This window comes from Mauremys mutica, chromosome 2 (genome assembly GCF_020497125.1).
Source record: "Mauremys mutica isolate MM-2020 ecotype Southern chromosome 2, ASM2049712v1, whole genome shotgun sequence".
NCBI lineage: Eukaryota > Metazoa > Chordata > Testudines > Geoemydidae > Mauremys > Mauremys mutica.
In genome coordinates, this window is record NC_059073.1 from 209,062,740 (window position 1) to 209,084,848 (window position 22,109).

The window sequence follows — 22,109 nt, forward strand, 5'->3', positions numbered from 1 at the left end:
GGAAGTGCATTTATTTAGTATGTTCCTATTTTCAACAGGATTGATTCATGACTTGTGGGCTAAAAGCTGAACACATCTGTGTCCATTCCTGGGCTTCACCAAATATACAAGGCCAAATTCTCTGCTGGTGTAAACTGCATTTGGCTCTATTGAAATATTGTGCCAATTTGCATCAGCAGAGAATTTGGCCCACAATTTAAAATAATGCAATTATTGTAATCCTTCCATTTAGCATTGTTGTCAGAGTATATTGGGTGGGCATAGTTTGGTAGAAAATGTGTCCGAGAGTTCTTATTAATTGTATAGCTTGAGTGGCATGGGCTTCCTAAGCAGGATCCCAACTAAATGAGCAAGACTAGTGGGGTAGATCGGTGGCGAGTTCTTTTCTCTGTATGGCAAACCCTCAGGATATTAAGGGTAAAATCCTGGCCCCACTAAAGTCAATGACAAAACTCTCATTGATTTTAACAGGTTCAGGTTTTCGCCCCAGGCTGAGAGGCCTATGTGGAGTCGCATGCCTTTTCACTATGGAGCACTGTGTTCCTTTGTACCGTTGCTCCACTCCCTCTTCTCCCATTCTTAAGAGGCCCCTTCCCTAATATTAACAAACCTGTCAAACTGCTTCTCTTCCTAATGAAGATGAAAAGCAAAAGTCCTCGTATTCCAACCCTTAACACAATGGTTTTCCTGTCTGCATAGATAGGATGGGCCAAATTTTCAAAGAGGCCTCACTTTCTCCTCCAACTGCACACATATGAGTTTTGTGCACCATGAGTTTTTGCATTGTCAATCTGCTAATGTGTGTATGCAGATGACTACCCAAGCAAAGCTGTACATGCCCACAGAAGCCATGTTTTGAAAAATTTTGCTCAGGAGCGTTGCTGCTGTTCATGTCAGGCATAAGGATAAATAAGCACCAAGGATTTACATTTTATTAAAAACTTGAGAGATGTCTGTTACCTCTTCAGTATCTTGAAGAGTATCAGTGTAATCTGCATTACAGCCTTATGGACAGATTCAATGATAACTCCATTCATCTTCCATGCTGCAGAAGCTGGCACAAGGCCATACAATTCCTGGAATATCCATTTTTCAAGGCTGATGTGGGGCTCCATGGCACAGAAGACAGACACATTTTTATTATATTATCCTTATTATTAAAAATAAGAGGGCTTAAAAGCTTTGGGTAGCAATTTAGCTACTAAGAGGTCAAGATTCACTTTCCATTTCTGCAGTATCAATAACTCTCAATTTAAAGTCCCAGGGAAAGCTTAAATAACCACAGCATAGCTTTTAAATCACCTTTCTGCCAGTTACAGATCTAAGGGAAATCAAAACAAATCTAGAATGGGAAAAATGTTACACAAGATTATTTGCTCACTTCCTAAGGACCCTTGCAGTCCCTACACACTCAAAACTTCCATTCAGGTTCTATGTGTACCTGATTGTCCTTTCTTCTGGAACCAATATTTTATCCATTCATTTGCAACCCCATTTTTAGCTGTCCCACAACATTTTTTCTCCAGTGGGACATACATAAGCTCTAAAAGCCTATTCTTTGGTCTTGTGGGGTTCACTAGGAACAGAGTGACGTTTTTCACCACATGTTAGATAACAGGGTAATTAGCAGACAGTAATATCTTAGCATGGACAAGGCGGTTTGCAGTTTTCACACGTTAGCACGCGGGAGGTAAACAGTAGGCTCCTTACTACTGTTTACCTGAACCTGTTAATACCTGTGTAAACTACAGCCCCATTGTTTTCACTAGAATTGCAGCATGTGCTATGTGGTAAAAAACACTTATTTTCCCAATATGTACAAATCCTACAAGGATACATCTTTCATGGTGAAGCTCAAAAGCTTGTCTCTTTCACTAACAGAATTGGTCCAATGAGATATTATCTCACCCACCTTTAATATCTTAACCAATTATTTTTCAAAATGCTAACAGCAATTAAAACGTAATTTGGATTAACAGACACTCATATTCAGGGCCCCATGTATTCTGCAATTCTGCTGCAGTGCAGTTTGCTGTAGACCCCACCCATTGTTGCAGAACTGAAACTAAGCTTTCATTAAAATTATATGTTTCTAGTCCTCATGGTTTAAAAATAGCCTTGAAAATGTGAACCTAACATAACCAAGGCAATGTTTTATTGCTGGCAGCCTGAAAGGTTTCTAGAAGGTCGGAAGCTCCCCATCTATCTCAGTGTGTTGTTGATCCTGAGAACTAATAATGGCAATTAAAATGGCCCATGTTAACAATTCTCTTACCGCACATTTTCGCAGAAACATCAAATTAATGTGCCTCTCCTACAACCTCAAACTGCTCGTTGTGCTTCCCCAAATGCCAAAAGCTCCGATTGTCTGCTACTCCGTTGCCAAAACATCCAGCTCTCCCTAACACCGATGATGCAGTTATGCATCATCAATACAAAAAAGTTCAGCATACTGAAAATGTGGGGAAAAGCATTAATTAAAGTGATATTAATATTGAAAGAAATGTCATAAGGAATATTGTACAGATGACATTACATTGCCATATTTAATTCATTAAAACCTCCAATTTAAATTTAAATTTAAAATGAAGCTGTTCATAATTTCTAGTATGATGCGCTGGAGTGCTGCACAATGAAGAGAATTTAATGCAGGTTTTATGTCCAGCCTGCTGCAGAGTAAGCGGGAGCATATTCATTAGTTATTTTTGAGTCTGAAAAGCAGATATAACATCTGAAACATGTCTAGAGTTTTAGATTAATTTTTTTTCCTTTTCAATTTTGTTCAACAAAGTTTTCTCTTGGACTGAAATCTCACCCAAATGGTTTCAACCTGAAACAAATATTTACAATTCGGTGTTATAGAAATCATCTTAGGACACCATCAGCTGCATTTGGGACACCTCTTCAGACATACTGTAATTAGAAGTGATGCATTTTAATACATTTTCTAAGGTTCACAATCAGGGTATTAACACAAATTTAACTACAGTGGTATGAATAGCAAAGGATAATAAAATTGTATGTCAGGCATGTCACTTCTGCACCTCACTTTCTCCATCTACAATTTGGAGGACAATAATGCTTAGGTACCTACCTCACAGATGTGTTGTGAAAACGGATTAGTTAATGACTGTAGAGGGCTTTAAAAATATAAAGTGTTATATGTAAGTGGCTATATATGGTAGGCAGTCAATTGTGGTCATTCCTAAAATTGAAAATAAAGAATATATTACAATGCCTACCACCATGTATAAATATTTCTACCATGCCAGAGAGGCTCTCATCTGTGAGGCATGCTCCACTCTGCAGCACAGCTAAGAAATACTTAGTTATTTGCATCATTAGTGTAGCCTGCTGAAATACAGTAATATGATTTATTGATGGCTCACTAATACCTGCAATAAGTAGAGAGAGAAAGCAAATGAGTGTATATGAGAGAGAGAGAGAGGGAGAGATATCTGCATTGCTAACCTTTAAAAAGGGCGCAGTCCTAATCCATTGATATAGCTCCTGCCACAAGCCATGCTTTTACTCATGATAAAACCCCTTCTTGGCTAACCTGACAGATCACATCAACCTTCCAGTTATGGCAATTAAAATTCTCACCACTTGCATTTGTCTTTCAAACTGAAGGTAAAAGTATCGAAATAAACAACAAACACAGCAGCGCATTTGGGGATGAATGCTTAATAACTCAGAATCTCATCGCGTCTTTCATGAACACTTGGGGCCACATTCTCTGCTTCTAGCTGCCCTTATGATGCACAAACTAAGTCACTCTGGCAACACCTTTCCCTATCTCGTCACTTGTTGCCATGTTCCAAATCTATCCCCTGCAGTTAGCCATTTTTAAGATATGCTCCTTTGTATGAAGTCAAAAACAGTAATTCGCTTATAGCAGACAAACAAGGATACAGCCAGTTCTACAATTTATATTGCAGCTGTATTGACATTAGGCTGCCATACTGAAGTGAAATTAAAAACAAAGAGCCAGCTAATACTGGGATTTTCTCAGTCACAAGAACAAAGAATACTATGCTGAATATCTGTGCATAATTTTCCCTCCCAAATTGCATTTTATAATCAGTGGACTACTTGCTAAGTAGAGACATTACTTATCATAAGGGAAGTCACAAGTGAGACAATACACACTCACATATTTACAGTATATTCTGCTTAAAACAAAGACAATCAGAAGACCTCGTAAGCATCAAGTTTAAAAAAAGTCATCTAAAAGCAACATGATTCCTTCTGTGGCATGTGAAAAGCTCTAATTTAAAAGGACACCGTCAAAAACAATTTTGCATAGTTTGTTTGTTTGTTTTGCCAATATGATTTATACTGATTTTTTTTTAATTCAGGGCTGTTCCCATATTCCTTGAACTGGTGAAACCTTCATTGAGATGCGACATGAAACAGTGAAAGAAGCAGACATGTTCTCTTGGAAGTCACTATCCTCAGAGCACCCTGTCCGAGTTGATCCATACATCGCACTGGGAAACTATGGGGTAATATAGTGAACCCAGAAAGAAGAGGAACTGGCTGCAGACAGGACCCAATCAATTTATGTATTTAAGGAGAATGGGGATGAAGCCATAGAAGTTTGACATTTGCGTGTCTTTACCTAGTAATTTTACTCAATTTTATTTGGTAAACTTTGATTCCCTCCATTCCCCCACCCCCCAGTAAAGCTGGGATTATTTTGCCTCTTCTTGTTTTACCCCCTTTATTGTCTTCCAACATCATTGTTTTTGACAGAAGAAATCGAGTTTCTTCATTAATCTATGTTCCCTTTACTACTTTGTTGGTCAGTTCAGCTAAATATTGAAAAGTCATGCATAACCAGTGGCTTTTGATAGTTTTTAACGTCTTGCTTCCAGAGTTGTTGAACTGACAAAAACAAAAAACAAACAGATTGACAGATCTGAGCATGGCAAATATGAGGCTTAAATTAGTTGAGAGTGTCCATTTAAATCACTGCTCTTCTGCTTGCAAGTATTATGATACTGAACAGACCGAAACCTACACCGCGCACACTCAAACATTTCCAGAAACAGGAAAAGGCCATTTAGACCAACATGCCTGCCCTGTTTTGGCTGATCTTCCTTCTTCCGTCCTCTTTTTTCACTAGAGCTCTCAATCACCTCCTGCTCCAGAAACCAATCTAGGTATCTCTTGAACTCATTTTACACCCTTTGGTTTAATCATCTTTCGCTACCATTTCCAGCTACACAGTGCAATCTTGCTGCAATGTCAATGTCAGAGGGGGAGGATACTGGCTGACTACTGATAAAGATATGTCACCAAAGAGGCAATTAAAACAACTACTCACATCTTGTGCAAATATTCTCTCCCTCACTCTCTGATACTCCTCTTCTCTCTCTTCAATTGATTTACTTCGTCTGTCATCTCTAAATGGATGAATTCTGTTTTGCTGAGCAGAAAAAAAATCAGGAGGGTTATATAAGTTGAGCTGTTAAAAACTGCAGTTTAGAAACTGTCAGCTAAGAATAATAAATGTTCCCGTAAAAAAAATAGAAAGAAGAAGAAGTACGAAACGGATAGCTTTCAGTTCTGAGAGGGAGTGTGAACCACCGTGTTATGCTGGGTATCCTAGGCTCTCAAGCTAGACGCTGCTGGAGTGTTCCTAGATCAAGTGACTGAAATAAGGTTTTGTGCATGACTTTTGTGAGCCTGCAGTCCTGAATCAAGGCCTCTTCATCCCATGCCTTTTGCTTCTGACTGATCAGGAAAAGGCAGATTTTTTTATCTTCCCTACTGGCTGTGAGGAAGGAAGTGGCACAGAATACCTAACCATCCATGAAGCCAAGCAAAAGCATAGGGAAACTAAATGGTAGGAACTGATGATAAAACACTAAGAACCCTAAAAGATTACATCTATCACGATGATGATAACTTATGCTTTCCAGAATATTTTGCACAAGAGTTTTAACCCTTTCAGTACCAAGCCTAGCCATTAATTCAACTTAGTGGGGAAAAAGAGTCATTTAAGCCTTTTAATGATCAACATTTTAGACAACAACAGTACATGAACATAATGGGGGGAAAAAGACACCCTTCATGAAACATCTTGCTTGCAGTTAGATTTTAACTGCAGCGCTGCTCCTTCTCCCACACTGTGTTTTGTGTATATGATCACGCTGCTTGCCTTTGGTCCGCTCCCACATCCATTACTCACTAAACCTTTTTTTCAAAGCCAGCTGAGATGCAGTGTAGCTGGGAAAGCTACTACACACAGCTGAAGGTAAAAGGAAAAAGAAAAATAATCTCTAATTAGAAGCAGGAGGCAGAGAGGCACTCAATGGCTTTGAGAGATTCACTGGAATCTATCACAGTAATGATAACTTGAGTGACAAAGCACACACTGTCTTACCTTTAGGAATTTTCTCAGAAAAGCAATTCCAGTGTTACAATCCCTTTTGATTTTTTGTTTTTGTCATGTATACATTTTGCACTGGATTAAAATGATTTTATGAACCCAATGCTTACTTATAGCAGGTTGTTTTTTTAAAATGCTGAATTTCAGTGGTGTGCAAACACACAGCTCCCTGACACTCTCCTACATGTAATGTATCAGACATGTCTAAGATAACAGTGTTGTGTCACAAGCAACACACGGAAGGGAAAAGTTCTGCCACAATACATGCAAAACAAGCAAATAAGTTACATAGACAATAAAATGTGGTTGGGGCAAGGGAGGGACAGGAACTAAAAGATTAAACTGCTATTTTGGGGGGGTTGGGCAGGATCAAAACTTATTTTAGGATGGTTTCAAAATCAACCTGGCCTCACTATAACATGTTTGAGAGATTTGTCCTCCTTTATGGCTATCTCACTTATCTTCGGTCCATACTGATATCCAGATCTGTGAGTGTGTACACGTGTGGGTGTATATAACTGAAGGATAAAGCAGTAGGGAGTGGAACAACTGCCATAGTCACACAGACATTTGGAAATGCAACTGACAAAGCCTTCCAACAGCTTGGAACCTTTGACATTCCAACCCCCTTTCAACATGCAGCAAGTCCTGTGCCAAGCAAACCACCCATGCAAACCCACACACTGCCACTGCTAAAGCAACCACACTAGGGCTTGATGCTCTCCACTGTATGCCAAAGAGGAGGAGTGGGGTGGGGTGAGGGATGGGCAACGGAAAGCGGAAGGGGGAGCAACAACAAAAGAACAACAATAACATCAGTCAGCCCACCTTCGAAACAGAACAAATTTCAGCAACTCTCGAACCGAGAACCAACCTGATTGTCTTCTTTATCAATACTAGAGTTATCTCGCTTCAAGATAAATCGCTTCTGGGATTCTTCACCTTTTTCATCTTTTAAATGTTCAGAAAACCTTTGCTCTGGTCTGCCAGCAAAGTAAAACATATCAATAAAAAAATCTGCTTCGTTGGGTTTTTTGTTTGTTTTTGGTTTTTTTTTAATTCTCGGCGCTCTTTGTTTTTCACAGAGCCACTTAGTGCAAAATTAGTTTATATTTGTTGTGGTTGGGAGATACTGACTACAGCTGTCTGATGAGGTTCTAATGCAGCTAACTGTTATTGCTATAAATATCTTTTGTTGTTGTTATGTAGGAAGGAATGTGAATGCAAAGTCTCAGTCATTAAGATACTCAGCCTCATCAACCCCTGTGACTGAAGGACAAGAAAACAAGTTAACATACAATATGTTAATTTGTTCCTTCAGTTGTCCTGACCTCCAGCTAAGCTGCAGCTGAATATGGCTTACCCACATTTATAAACAAGGAAAAACTGATAGAAATATTTTTATAGAACTTCTCACTCCTAATAAATCAAACTAGTAATTGGAGAGGACCTAGTGGTATTTTGTTTAAACAAATAATTATCTAGTGGCTCATAAACTGGGAAATATTTCAGAACAATCGCATAGTATTGATTAACCAATTGATTTTAAACTCAGCCAGGCTTTTTTTTTTTTAAATGGCCAAATACTGCTGGCTAAGAGCATAACATTTCTAGGTTCAGTAACTAGGAATAACTGCTCTGTATTTTTTTCCACCTTGTATAAAAAGGAAATGCTAAGAAGTGTCTCATGTCCTGGAGCTAACAATTATCAGAATTTTTTTCTTTTAGTGACATTTCATTCTTCCTGATATACTTCATCTTGTGTCTGTTCTTAATGCCCTGCTTTTGAGTTGTCTGCCAAGGCTTCATTATACCATAAATTGGTTAACAAAACAGTAATACATTTTGTGATATGATGATAGACTGCTAATTCAATAGCATCACAATTCTGGGAATACAAAACTTATCTAAATAAAGGGGCTCATCTGCCCCTCGGTGCACGTTAGTTAATTCTGATAGTGTTAACAGGAAATTTATGTTTGCCAGTGAAGAACAGAGTGCTTAGGGATCATACACCGTACAATGATGCATCTAAACTGTGTGCAAAACTCCCATTGACATTAATGGATGTACCGTGAGGAAACTGGAGATAAGATAAATTCTATCTTGTCTTTTCAAAAATTCAAAAATCAGTACTGTAAAATAATGCCAAAAAATCCTCGCAACCTTTTACATTCAAAATGTTTTTTTTTAATCCAGATGTACAAATCAACCACCATTTTACTGACACACTGTTCAAACTAACACTGCTGATTATAATGCACAGTGTTGGAGTTATACCAGAGTGAAACATAACACATATTTGTGCCACATTACAATTAATTACCAAATGTACAGGAAAGGCTTGTAATGAACTATTGTAAATGCAAAAAACTCACAAGGTGGTAACTTTCCTGACATCCTTTTATTTATGAATTTACGTGAATTTTGGAGGGCTCCGATAACTTCTGTTCACGGCCTTCATTTTGGGCAAAGACTGCAATTTGGTTCAGAAAACAATGACCCAATTTCCAGAGATACTGAGCATCCAATAATTCAACATACCTCAACAGGAGTTGTGGCTAATCAGCACCACTGGAAATTGGGTCCATAACATAGAAAGTTTCAGATTCTCCCGGTGTCCCACTTTGTTCTTTTCTGAATATTTCTGGAAAGTGCAAAGGTGTGTGCTCACTTGTACAGTTTTCTAATGTAATGAACAGTACAGTGTAGTGATGTTGCTTGTAAAGAGAAAGCCTACCAATGTAAATAGGATATTACATGTTATATTCTGCCTTCGTTCCCATTAATGGGTATTATACTTAAATTATCAGGAAAAGAAGAGACCCTCAAAAATTCTGCTTTAAAATGAGCAAGTGAAAAAGTTCAGAGGTTAAATAAATATATATATATATATATTATATAAAATCTATCTTCCATAAGTGACAGCACAATTAAAGGACAAACAGATAACACCATTGCATTAGGACTGGAGGGAGGGTCAGTGTGGAGCTTATAGTTGTTAAATCTATATTTTGAGTGTTTCAGATTGTCTGGGGTTTACTGAACAAAAGAAAGAGGGGAAAAAACAAATGATCTAATTGTATCAAAGTCAAGAAAATAGACTTTTAAAATCCATTTGGTAAATATCCTCTGTAATTACTGCTTTATACAAATGTCTTATCCATGTAGATTCATACTTTAACATTCTTTTAATTCTGTATTTTTAAATAAAATACCAAAAATAAAGAGATCACTATTATGATTAATTAATCCCTTGCTAATTCCGCCTCTCCACAGGTCATTTTGGGAAGCATGAGTACAAAATATGATCCCAATCCAGTAACTTTATTTACTTATATATTCATTCATTCTTAAACCCACAAAGAAAATTCAAACAGATTATTTCCTAAATTAAACAAAAATACAAGGCTGAGATATTGGGCCTTGATCTTGAAAGGGGAACTTTACGGGCAGATCCCTGTGCACATGTGGCACTTATTGACTTCAATGGCACTTCATGCACTGCTGCAGGATCTGCCCATATGGTTCTCCCGGCAACATCGGTGCCTTGGATGCCAGGTTTCAGCCTAGAATGAAAATGCAGAGGTAAGTTAGAAAATAAAGACCAGAACAAGAATTTCCATTAGAAATGCTGAGGGACAACCTTCATCTCCCAAGAGAAACATAACATAAAAACCCTGTAAGTTTATTTAAAAATGCTCTACCAATAAAATTATATGTGCTTCGTTAATTGTATAGCTAACGGGGCCAAAATACCCTAACCTAAACCAATCTACAGGTCTCAGTCTTCAGTGAAAATGAGCTCTTAAATAAACACTTGAGTTCAGAAAAGAACATTCACAAAAAGGAAGTCCCTGCCCCCAAAGGGCTCACACACTAAGTGGACAACATATAGACCAAAGGCCCAGCCCTGTAAGATATGGACTATGGGAATTCTAATGGAAACCAATGAGAGTCCTAGGCACGAAGCTTGCAGGATAAGGCTGCCAATGATCATATGTTATGATTATTTCATTTCATGTTTTATCTACTCAATGGAATCTGGTACATTCCTTTAAGAAGTTTTGAGTGAATTCATTGCTCATGAAAGGGAAGGAAAGATAAAATCATTCTGAATCTGAATGTGGGTAGCCATAGCATTAGTACGTTCTGCTAATTCATCTCATTTGGGACCTGAATTGTAACAAACACCTTCCCCTCTCCTTTATGCTCTCTTATACCTGAGTCATTCTGAAGCACAGCCTTTAAAATGTACCAAACTGTGGGGTGGCTGTGAACACATGGGAATGAATTTTCAGTTGTGGGATAAGCCAAATCAGTTCAAAGAATTTGTGAATTCACAATTTTGCACACTCAGTTGCTTGCACTTATTCACTACTGCTTGTAAATATTTGGTGTTTTACATAAGCACAGCATCTGGAGTCAAGTGATAATGTAAGAAAGTTAACTTCCATTTAAACAAAAAAAAGGAAGGGAGAAACACTGACACTGTTTAAATCAATGGGAGTTTTGTAGTTTGGGGCTTCAGTGGGACCAAGATTTCACCCTAAGTTTCTAGCCCTAATGACTGCAGAGAAAAGCTTGGAAACATGACCCAAACACACCTTAAAGGCTTAGAAAGCAACAGACAAAAAAAATCCAAAATTTATTATTTAACATATATAATTATTTTAACCCAATCATGTTTGTTTTGGGGTCTGACTCATTGCTTGGGGTTTGCAGTACTGTAAAGTTGAAGAGAACAAAGAAGTGCACCTATACCTTGTACTACTCCTTGAGGAAATCTGAAAGGTTATTTCTTACTCAGTATTATTTTTCTGTCATTATTCTCTTCTACTGTAAGACCAAATCAGGACAAGCTGAATCTGATGTACAAACAACATATGTACTATACTGACTAAAATTCTTTAACAAGTTTCCTGTAAATGTATGGAATAATTATTTATCTGTTTCAGAGAAGACATTGCTTATTTTTAGCTCCTTGACCTTCAAGTCCACCTATAGTACAGTATGCAAACAAAGGAATCACTTCCATTCTAAGGGGTAGGAAAGTCTAACCATATGAAGCAAAAGACCAAAAAGAAAAATATATTGAAAATATTTTTTTAATGGAAGGTATGGCAGAAAGGGATAGTATGTGCACAGTAAAAAGCAACAAAGAGTCCTGTGGCACCTTATAGACTAACAGACGTATTGGAGCCTAAACGTTCATGGGTGAATACCCACTTCGTTTGATGCGTCTGACGAAGTGGGTATTCACCCACGAAGGCTTATGCTCCAATACGTCTGTTAGTCTACAAGGTGCCACAGGACTCTTTGTCGCTTTTTAGAGATCCAGACTAACATGGCTACCCCTCTGATATGTGTGCAGTATATTTTGTTGTAGGTCTATTATGAATTCAGCACATATCAATGAATTTATATAAAGATACAGATATACATATACATGGTGATTTTAGTGTTTAAAGAAAGGCCCAAGATTGACAACAGTGGAAACCGAAGTCCCCTATTTACTCACTTTATAAATAGAGCAGTGACAGTGGAAGTGCTAGTTTACTAAAACTACTCTGTTAATGTGTCCTGTGCCTGACCTTAAAAGACCTATCTCACATTGTTAAAGGATAATTCTGGTTCCATAACCATTTATTCTTTGGCATCTACCAAAGATATCAGTGCCAACAAGGTTGTTAATTAATGCCAGGTGCGACAGTGTGCAGCATACTGTGCAGTCCTGTCTTTCCTATTGCTCAGCAGCCTAAAGGCCCTGATCGTCCCCACTGTTACCGGATATATTGTATTGTTGTTTGGCTTTCCCTCCTTCCCCACCCACAAGCTACAAGTTAAAAACAAAACATTGGTTAGGTACCTGAGCAACAGACCTGCTCTTAGAACTTTAAATCAAAATCCAGTGAGTCATCAAAAACCCTCTTGCCTAATCAACCATTTGCTGGATTTTTTTTTTCAGTGACTTATTTACACCTTTAATAAATGAGGATAGTATATTAGCTATATTTCCAATGTATAACAGTTAAAAGTAAATCATCACAAGACATGTAGACAAATACATGTAGATTGTGAAAGTATGAAAATGCTAGCCATTTAAGCCTTTGCACATTTTTCTAACTACCTGCATGGTTCCGCTATTTCCTCTTCAACACCTATGCCTGGAATTAATGCTGTGAAGTGCAGAATGTGAAATATTGCTAGATATGTATTGTCAGACACCTATATGCACTTGCAAGAATTACTAAGCATACAAACTTCCAAATTATGGTTTTCATTATGCTGACATGATATTTATCATGTTATTTATTCCAATTGGAATTGGAAAAGGTTCAGAAAAGGGCAACAAAAATTATCAGGGGCATGGAGCATCTGCCATATGAGGAGAGATTAAGAAGACAGGAGCTTTTCAGCTTGGAAAAGAGACAACTAAGGGGGGATATGACAGAGGTCTGTAAAATCATGACTGGTGTGGAGAAAGTAAACAAGGAAGTGTTATTTACTCTTCATAACATAAGAACTAGGGGCCACCAAATGAAATTAATACTCAGCAGGTTTAACAAACAAACAAAAGGAAGTATTTTTTCACACAACGCACAGTCATCCTGTGGAACTCTTTGCCAGAGGATGTTGTGAAGACCAAAACTATAACAGCATTCAAAAAATAGCTAGATAAATTCATGGCGGATAGGTCCATCAATGGCTATTAACCAGGATGGGCAGGGATGGTGATCCTAGCCTTTGTTTGCCAGAAGTTGGGAATGGGTGACGGGATGGATCACTTGGTGATTACCTGTTCTGTTCATTCCTGGACACTGTCAGAAGACAGGATACTGGGTTAGATGAACCATTGGTCTGACCCAGTATGGCTGTTCTTATCTACTTTTAATTCTATTCTAATTTTAAACTTTCCATAAGGCCATTATGAAAAATCAAATACAGCAATGCAATTATGCATTAAAAAAAAGACTAAAATGTACTAAGCAAATGCCAATTTAAAAGGTCAAAGATATACTATAATTTGTCTGAACTTGTCAAATTCTATGCAGTCTTGCACTTGTGTTTCCTGGTTACCCTGTATATACATGTGGTTATATTCTTGTGTTAACATGCATATAAGAGAATCCAAAGGCTTGGTTAGGATATAGAATGTAACAACTATCTCCAAGAAGTTTAGGTCTGGACAATTATTGCAACTGTATATTAAACCTAAAGGTTTTTATTAGCCACTGGAACCTTTGATCAGGATGCTACTAATCTACTCGGAAGTGTTTATGTATGATGTGGTTTCAGTTGTTTAATGATGGACCCTTATATAAATTATTTTTGCAGTAGGCCTCCTTCCTTTAAAGCCTCAGAATATGAATGCACTGTTTGTAAAGATAAATTTACTGGGCTGACTCCTCTGCTGGTGGAAATCATCAAAATCAATTTCTACCAGAAGAGGATCTGGTCCAATGTCTGTTCTTTGTTTTCTTGATAGTCGCTACTCTTGAAGGACCAGACTGCTCTCTCCTGTGGTAAATCTTTAGGGAAGGGACAAAGGGGTTGGCTGCACTAACACTTTATCATCACTGTGAGGTTCCCCTCACAGAAGTCCTCTAAATATTTCTGCCAGTGCAGCAAGCCTGCCTTCTAGCAGAACCCCCCAATCTTCACTGGCACATTTGCCCTCCCACAACTCCCTGTCAGCACAGCTCCACAGCACTCCCCTAGCTATGGCTACCATCAGGACATCCTAACGCAAAAGGGGCCCCATGGAAAGTGTAATGCAGCTTATTGTGGTACTCCATGACACAGCAGAACATAGCATCAGGGGTTAGTCAGCTCCAAGTTTATCACTAGTGTGGAAAGAGACAGCTACCTAGTGGAAGTGGAAGTCAGATGCTGGAGGACAGTACCAAGCTTCTTTCCTGAAGATGAGAGCGGATACTGGAGGAGTGAGTAGGAATTTGCCATGCCTTCCTAGAAAACATGTGACATGGCAGGAAAGAAGGGAAGGAGATAATAGGAAAGTGCAAGGTCCATGTGAGTTACTCTCCATCTCCTTTTCTGTAGATGTTCTCTGCTAAACTTTCCCAAATTTTTTCAAAGTTATAGATTCATAGATTCTAAGATCAGAAGGGACCACTATGATCATCTAGTCTGACCTCTTGCATTACACAGATCACAGAACCTCATTATAATTTCTGGTTGAGGAAGAGCACATGTTTGAGAAAGATATCTTGCCTTAATTTAAAGATTTCAAGTGATGGAGAATCCACCTTATCTCTAGAGGTAAGTTCCAATGGTTAATTACCCTCATTGTTAAAAATATGCACCTTATTTCTAGTCTGAATTTGTCCAGCTTAAACTTGAACCATTTGATTTTATTATGCCTTTTTCTCTTGTATTAAAGAAACATCTATTATCTGAAATCTCTTCCCCATGTAAGTACTTTTAAACAATTGATCAAGTTAACTCTTAACTATCTCTTGGATAAACTAAAGAGAATCAGCTGTTTAAGTTTCAAGTGTATTATCCAGACCTCAAGTTACTCTTGTAGGTTTTTTTCTGAACCCTTTCCAATTTTTTTAAATATACTTTTTGAAGACACAGTATTCCAGTAATGGTCTCACTAAGGCTGCATCTACCCTACAGAGACTACACCAGCACGGCTATGTTGGCATAGCTATCCTGGCATAACCCCATAGTGTATGCAGCCTATGCTGACAAAAGCATCACCTTTCCAAAGGATGGTAACTAGGCTGACAGAAGCTTTTATCTAGGGTTAGGTCAGCAGAGCTATGCTGATCAGGGGTGTGGTTTTTTCACATCTCTGACAAATGTAGCTATGTTGAGCTAACTTTTAATTAGTCCAAGCCTAATTTTGTATACAGAGGTAACACCAACTCCATATATCATGTTAGCCTGCATAGCTACAGCATTGCACTGGGAGTTCATGTTCGATTATTCAGTTTGAGATACTGGTGAAAGCTCAGGAGATTCTTATTTCTGTGCCCTTGGAGTGCTGAAAAATATACTTATCTGTATTTGCACACAGTTGACACAGGGTCTGAACTGTAGTAATTGTATTACTACTTATTTACACACACACACAAATTTTGCAGTTCTCAAACAAAAAAAAAAATAGAATTCCTCATCATAACTTCAAAAATGGCTACTGATATTTTCTCTGTACACCTCTGAGATTACTTTGAACACGACCCTGAAATTCTTAGACAAGACTCCCACTGGAGAGAAGAGACTTTTGCCTGAATAAATACTGCATAATGAGGCCCATTTTTAGAGGAAGTAAACTTGGAGAGGGTGGGTAAGCTCCTCCATGTGGGAGGAGAAAGATGTATAGAATTTAGGTAGTATCACCAAGCTGTTATGCGAGTTTTCTGTTGTGAAACCAGCATCTGTTCTTCCATCAGTGAACTGAGTAATAAGCTTTAACATTACTGTAAAATTAATCGCACAAAACAACGTAATACATAACAGAACAAATTCTACCATCATTTATGCTGGTTTTAATCTGGAGTAACTCCAGCCATTGTAATGGAGTTATTCTTGATTTACACCAGTAAAAAGATAACAGAATTTGCCCCTAAGGATTACATTCTGTTTTGGACCTATCCAGAGAACTCCCCATTGCTTACAAATCTAGGGATATACAGTCCTTCAATTTCAAAGTCAACAATTGGAAGTTGTAAGAAAACAAAGCCCTCTTAACTATGTTAAGGAGGTAGCCTCTGTATGATCAGATCGTATTTTTATCTGCAAAATTGCAGCTTTTGAACACACTTTGTGAAAGAGTTGTACGGGGAGATTTTGGCAAACCAGTAAAGTGCCTGAAACCACTATGGCTTATTGTTAAAGGCAGCCTAGTCAGCAAACTGTAAATTGGCCATTCAGCAGTTTCAGCTTGACCAAGGCAGGGGAGCGAGGGGGCTGGGGTGCCACAGAAAGGGCAGCTTGACCCCACGTCCTTCCTGATAAAAATTGTGTTGAAGTTGCTGATAAATGCATTTTAAAAGAGCAGGATGTGCCTCAGGAATGTCTATCGGGGTCTCAAAGTTGAAAACTCTGGAAAAACCAACACCTGGTTAATCAATAATCAGAAGGAGCCTCTTATTTGCCCATTGGAACTGCTTGCTTAATAAGTTTTCTTTAAGGGACATGTCATTCTATTACTAATGTATAAATAAGAGGGAAAGCTTGAGATAGTTGGACTCGTTTGGGGACTCTTTTTGGACTTGCCCTCTGGATACATCTTGCGGTCCCCACTGGTAGACGGAAGATTTGGCCATTGGAAGCCTGCCGCTGTTTCACTCAAGAGCCACACTCAGCTTTGGTAATTATCAAGGGCTGGGGGTGTTTTACTAATCTTGTTGCGGACGTGTGTAAGTGCTTTGAGACTAAGTAAAGTTTAGCTTTAAGTGAAAGCACTCTTGTGTTGTCCTGTTTGTGTCAGCCATCTATTGGTCGGACGGCCGTGTCTCCCCTGATTTATTTCCTGACACCACCTAGCACAGAGTAAAAGTTACCAAGAGCTTTGGGTTGAAAGAACCCCGGGTAACAGAGTAGCAATTACCAGTAGCCTCAGTAAAGTAGGTTTCTTTGTTATACAGCTCATGTCCAGAAATACTGAAACAATTTCATAAAAATCTATTCAGACATTCTTAATATTTGGGTTAAGAGCATGGAATTATTTTGACTATTGAAATATTTATCAGTTTTGTTTCTAAAGTGCATATAGACTCTTTTTATAAAAAAAAATGCTGGAAGTTAATTCTGAAATGAAAGAAGATTAGTTAAGAAAGCCAAATACAGACATCACACTGAAAGGACAAATGAAAAAAGACAAGCATGAACTTTGGATGTTATGGTTCTAGAGACTTACACATTCGGTCAGCAAAGCACACAAACATTCTGGAATTCTAAAGCTTGCCTCACATTGATACAGTACATACATGCTTATTACAAGGCATACATTTCCAACAGTAATGTGACACACAGCTTGTCACAAGTTGCTTTCAAAAGAGGCAACAAACCCACCTTGTGCAGAAAAGATGGTTTAGCACTAACAGTGTCTTAGGTAGACCAGCGTGCATAAAAATATCCCAGAAAATGTTGAAATAAGGATGTGGTCGGAGAAGTCATCCACAAAGATCTCTGGACTGTGCGAAACTCTTGTAAAAATTACAATCCATTTTACATTGGCAATGGGAGGTTAAAATAAATGTACTGGATGGGCTACAGCATGTTAATCCTCCTAAAGTGAATAAATCATGGAATGACAGGCAGCTAGGGCAAGAGTGGCAGGAGAGGACACAAGGATACATCAGAGTGGATGCAGGATCAGCAGTCTGCAAGCAAATGGATCAATTGGCAACATGGTGTTACCCAAATATTCCAATGGAAGGGTAATAATATAAGGAGATGAGATAAGTGCTGTTGCAGAGAAGATTCAAAGGAGTTGTGTAGTATTAGGGCATTGTTATTCGGATGTTCAAATGATTTTACTGCATTTTTCCATTATTTGTACTTGTCTTTAATTAAACCAGCTGCTCAATCCAACATCACATTGGCTTCTATTTGGAGGCACAGTAGTTCTCCTTATTTGCACTGTGAATATCTACTGTATCCGCCAACCCTGCTTTATATTTATGCTGGAGGACACCATAAGTCTCTATAGAACAGGAGTATTAAACTTATGAAAGTTTTACTGTCTCTGTGCTTTCCCCTTTGAATCAAAACTCTATTGTATATGGTGCAGAAACCATTTCTGCCTCCAGATCAACATTTTCAAATATGAAGGCATGTAAATATTTTGTGAATTTCCGCATTTGGAGATGGTGGAATATTTATCAATTAAACAGGTCACAGCTGAATGATACAAGGCTAAATTCCAGGCCTAACTATGATGGGGCATCTATTGTAATGGAAGCATGCAGCTATCTAAAGGTTACAGTCCTCAAATACAAGAGCCTAAAATCAGGACCTGAAATCCATATTTAGGCACTTGGGAGCTGCAGTTCAACTGATTTTTGAAAATCAGACAGGTGCCAAAATATGGAGTTAATCCGGTTTTCTAAAATCTTAGTCTTAATGTCACACGGTGACAAATGGGGGATTTCTGTCCTCCTATAATGTAATTCATTTTATTAAGACTTAAAGCACTACACAGTTATACAACTTAACACACCACAAAGCCACCTAAAAAGGTGTTTAAAGTATCTGAAGGCCAATGACACATTATTAGACTATTTAACAGTATGAGTCACCACATTTCTGGTATGGTGACACTTCAACAGCAAAAGTCATTACAAAGCCTACCTTTGCCAGACATTACCACAGTGTTTTTGCTGATAGCTTCTACTCTCTAGTAAAGGGAAAGCCAATCCCAATGCTAACTTGTTAATGGTAAGGACTGTAATTTTTTCTCAGAATCCACCCAGAACTCCTTTCTCTTCATATATTCTTTATTTACCATAAAAGTAATTAAGATATAAAAGCTAAAAATGTATTTCTGTATTTGGCGTTACCCCATGATAGTTGACAAGGTGAATAATGTCATCATCATTAAAGGTAAATATGAGTGGATTCTAACAAATGGTGTTGATTTAGCCCACATGAAAGCCAAACCTCTCCAAGGTCCTTCTTCTGGAGATTTGTCCACAATGGCTTTACGTGGAGGGTGGGCTATGCCCCCTCTGCACCCCAACCAGCCTGTAGAGCTGGCCCTGGACTGCTGGTATTGAGGAATCAGCAAATAACCAGGGTCCATTCACGCAGAGGCCTTGTCCTGCCAAAGTTTTCACCCCATTACTTCATCTAGTCTGATCTCCTGTATGTCACAGGCCATTACAGTTCCCCTCATATTGAGCCCAATAACTTTTGTTTGCCTAAATCATATCTTCCATCAAGGCCTCCTTTCAGCCTCAAAGATATCAAAAGATGGAAAATCCATCATTTCCCAAGTGAAGGAAAGTTACTCACTGAGCGTTTTGCCTGAGTAAAGATTTCAAGATTTGGCCCAATACAGTTAGGGCAAACCATTGACCTCTGGATTCAGTCTATGTGGGCCCCAGATACAGTGGAGTTTGTGCAGCTGTGCAAAAGGATTGCTGGATGAAATGCAGGGGATTCAGAGATTATAAAGCCAGAAAGGACCAGTCTGATAATCCAGTCTGACATCCTGCATAACAAAGGTCATAGAACATCCCTGCATTAATTCCCATTTGAACAACAACATAATTTTTAGAAAACATCCAATCCTGATTTAACAATTGCTAGTGATGAAGAATCCACCACAAACCTTGGTAAAAAATGTTCGAATGGGTAATTACTTTCACTGTTAAAAATTTGCACCTTATTTCCAGTCCAAAATTTGTCTAGCTTCAACTTCCAGCCACTGGATCTTATTCTACCTTTCTGCGCTGGACTGAAGACTCCATTATTAAGTATTTGTTCCCCCACGTAGGTACTTACAGACTCTGATCAAGCCACCTCTTAAACTTTCTCTTTGTCATGCTACCTAGATTGAGTCTATCACTATAAAACATGTTTTCTAATCTTTTACTCATTCTCCTGTCTCTTGTCTGAACTCTCACTAATTTATCAATTGCCTTCATAAGTTGTGGACACCAGAACTGGACATGGTATTCCATCAGCAGTCACATCAGTGGCAAATACAGAAGTAATATGTCTTCCTTTTTCCTATTCAGTATTTTCCTGTTTATATATTCAAGGATTGCATTCATTCTTTTGGCCACAGTGTCACACTGGGAGCTCATGTTCCACTGGTTATCCACCTTGACCCCCAAAGTCAATTTCCGAGTCACACCCTATATGCCATGGAACTTAGTTCTGTGCCCCTGTCAGCGCACAGCAGGAAGTGGGGTTTGGGAAGGACAGGCTGAAGAGGAGCAGCAACATTAGATCTGCTGCTCCATGGAGCCACCTGCCATTGGCTTGTGAATAACAAGGTTTCAGTATAAGTAGCTGCAAAGCAATTCTGCTGCCAGTGTGACCAGGCACTGGGGGAGGCAGGAAATGATTCCACACCTGTAGAACACACCTTTCCCTCCCACCCTTCTGGATTGGATTTAACCCTTAATATTTTTACCTAGGTTGAACATTTTGTGCAGCTTCAATTTAGATCCAGCTAATGGAGGCTCATTTGTGGTGGCACAGCTTATTACAAAATACATTAATATTCAATGTTAGGTATGTGTCATACCTTATAAGCAGCTGAACATTAGGATGTTGCATAACCACAAATAAATACTTCAAATGACATTCCTTATCTAACTAATTAATTCAAGAATTAAACAGGAGAGACAAAAATTAATCAAAGATCTGAAAACCACCAATAATGGCAGCATACTTCCCAAAAGCTGACTGGCTAATGTGGAGACCATTAGTTCTCTCGAAATGCCCTGTACATGAAGATAAAAACAGTGTTACATAATAAATTTATGTGCTTAGTTCCACTTCAGGCCATGAATAATTTCTCCATCATTAGACAGGCATCAGAAGCCAATTCCCAAATACCCTTTGGCTTGGATAGTGGAGCTACCTGTTAGTAATCTAGCAACTTCCATGTGACAAACCTCCAAGTCTGCCATGTGAACACAGGAGCACCATTCCCCTTTGCCTATAGTGCAGAAGTAAGGATTGCTCAAAGGAAACATTTTTCTCATTCTTGGTGTATCACATCATAGAGATGCACCACGCATTCAGACTTCATAACTCCAGCACCAAAATAGAATGGAGGGGGATCCACGCACTGATTGAGGAACCCACTTTTGAAAATGGACTCCTGCATTTAAGGAAATACTCCACCCATTACTGAATCAGAGCGGGAAATGCAAAAGCCGTTTCGGACCTCCAGTTCTACAGCACAGTGACATGGAAGTGCAGCGGCATTTAAACTGGAAAAATGTCATTATCTGAGCTGGGATTTGGCTAACCACTACTTTTCCAGACACAGCTAAAAACTCTACTTTTACCAAGAATGCCACAATCTTTTTAATAACCACAAATAGTAATCATCGCAAGACTGAGGAGTTTGACTCATCCAAAAGACACCACGTCACAAGAAGGGCACCCCCTAACACTACACCAGGGCAGTGGTTAATTACTGATTCAAGGAAGAGAGAGTGTCCCATCTTCCAAGTTTGACCACACATCTACGCAATTCCAAGTTCATGACAAGATTAAGCGGTGTGACTGCAAGGATTAACAACAGACTAATACAGTAGGTGTCTTTGATTAATGTTTAACTAATACTTCATTACAATATAAAACAGCTCTAAAATACATGTCCACCTCAATTACAAACAAATTAGTTTAGATAAATTATATTAGACTGAAAATTAATAATGGAACCATTAGAAATGGTTCATTAACCCTAATGTCTCATTTATGGGAAAATTCTGTCCTTGGATGCATGCACATAGCTCTCACTGACTGGAATAAAAATTGCACATCCTAGGGCCAAATTTAGCTCAACAAACAGTTGACAAACCCTTTTTCTTTGTATGTCTTCCTTGCAAGAATGGATGCAAGCCTGAAATAAGAGATAGTCTTGTGTGAAAAGCGGTCCCAATTCAAATATCATTCAGTTAATAAAAAAAAAAAAAAGTCAAGAACAGTTTCAAGAAAAATGACATATGTAGTTTCTTCTCCTAAATTGTATTGTATGAAGGCT

At 38.4% G+C, this 22,109-nt stretch overlaps 1 protein-coding gene across 9 annotated transcripts in view; it reads right to left on the reverse strand.

Annotated features, from left to right (window-relative positions):
• ARPP21 (cAMP regulated phosphoprotein 21) overlaps positions 1 to 22,109 on the reverse strand; it is a 185,764-nt gene that overhangs the window by 100,302 nt on the left and 63,353 nt on the right. For 7 of the 9 annotated variants that reach the window (XM_045006977.1, XM_045006971.1, XM_045006972.1 and 4 more), the window contains 2 exons: positions 7,275 to 7,383; positions 5,333 to 5,434 (listed from right to left, as the gene is read on the reverse strand). In XM_045006977.1, the coding sequence (XP_044862912.1) occupies positions 5,333 to 5,434; positions 7,275 to 7,383 (211 nt within the window). The remainder of the gene's footprint in view (positions 1 to 5,332; positions 5,435 to 7,274; positions 7,384 to 22,109) is intronic. The other 2 variants (XM_045006979.1, XM_045006978.1) reach the window with 1 other exon arrangement.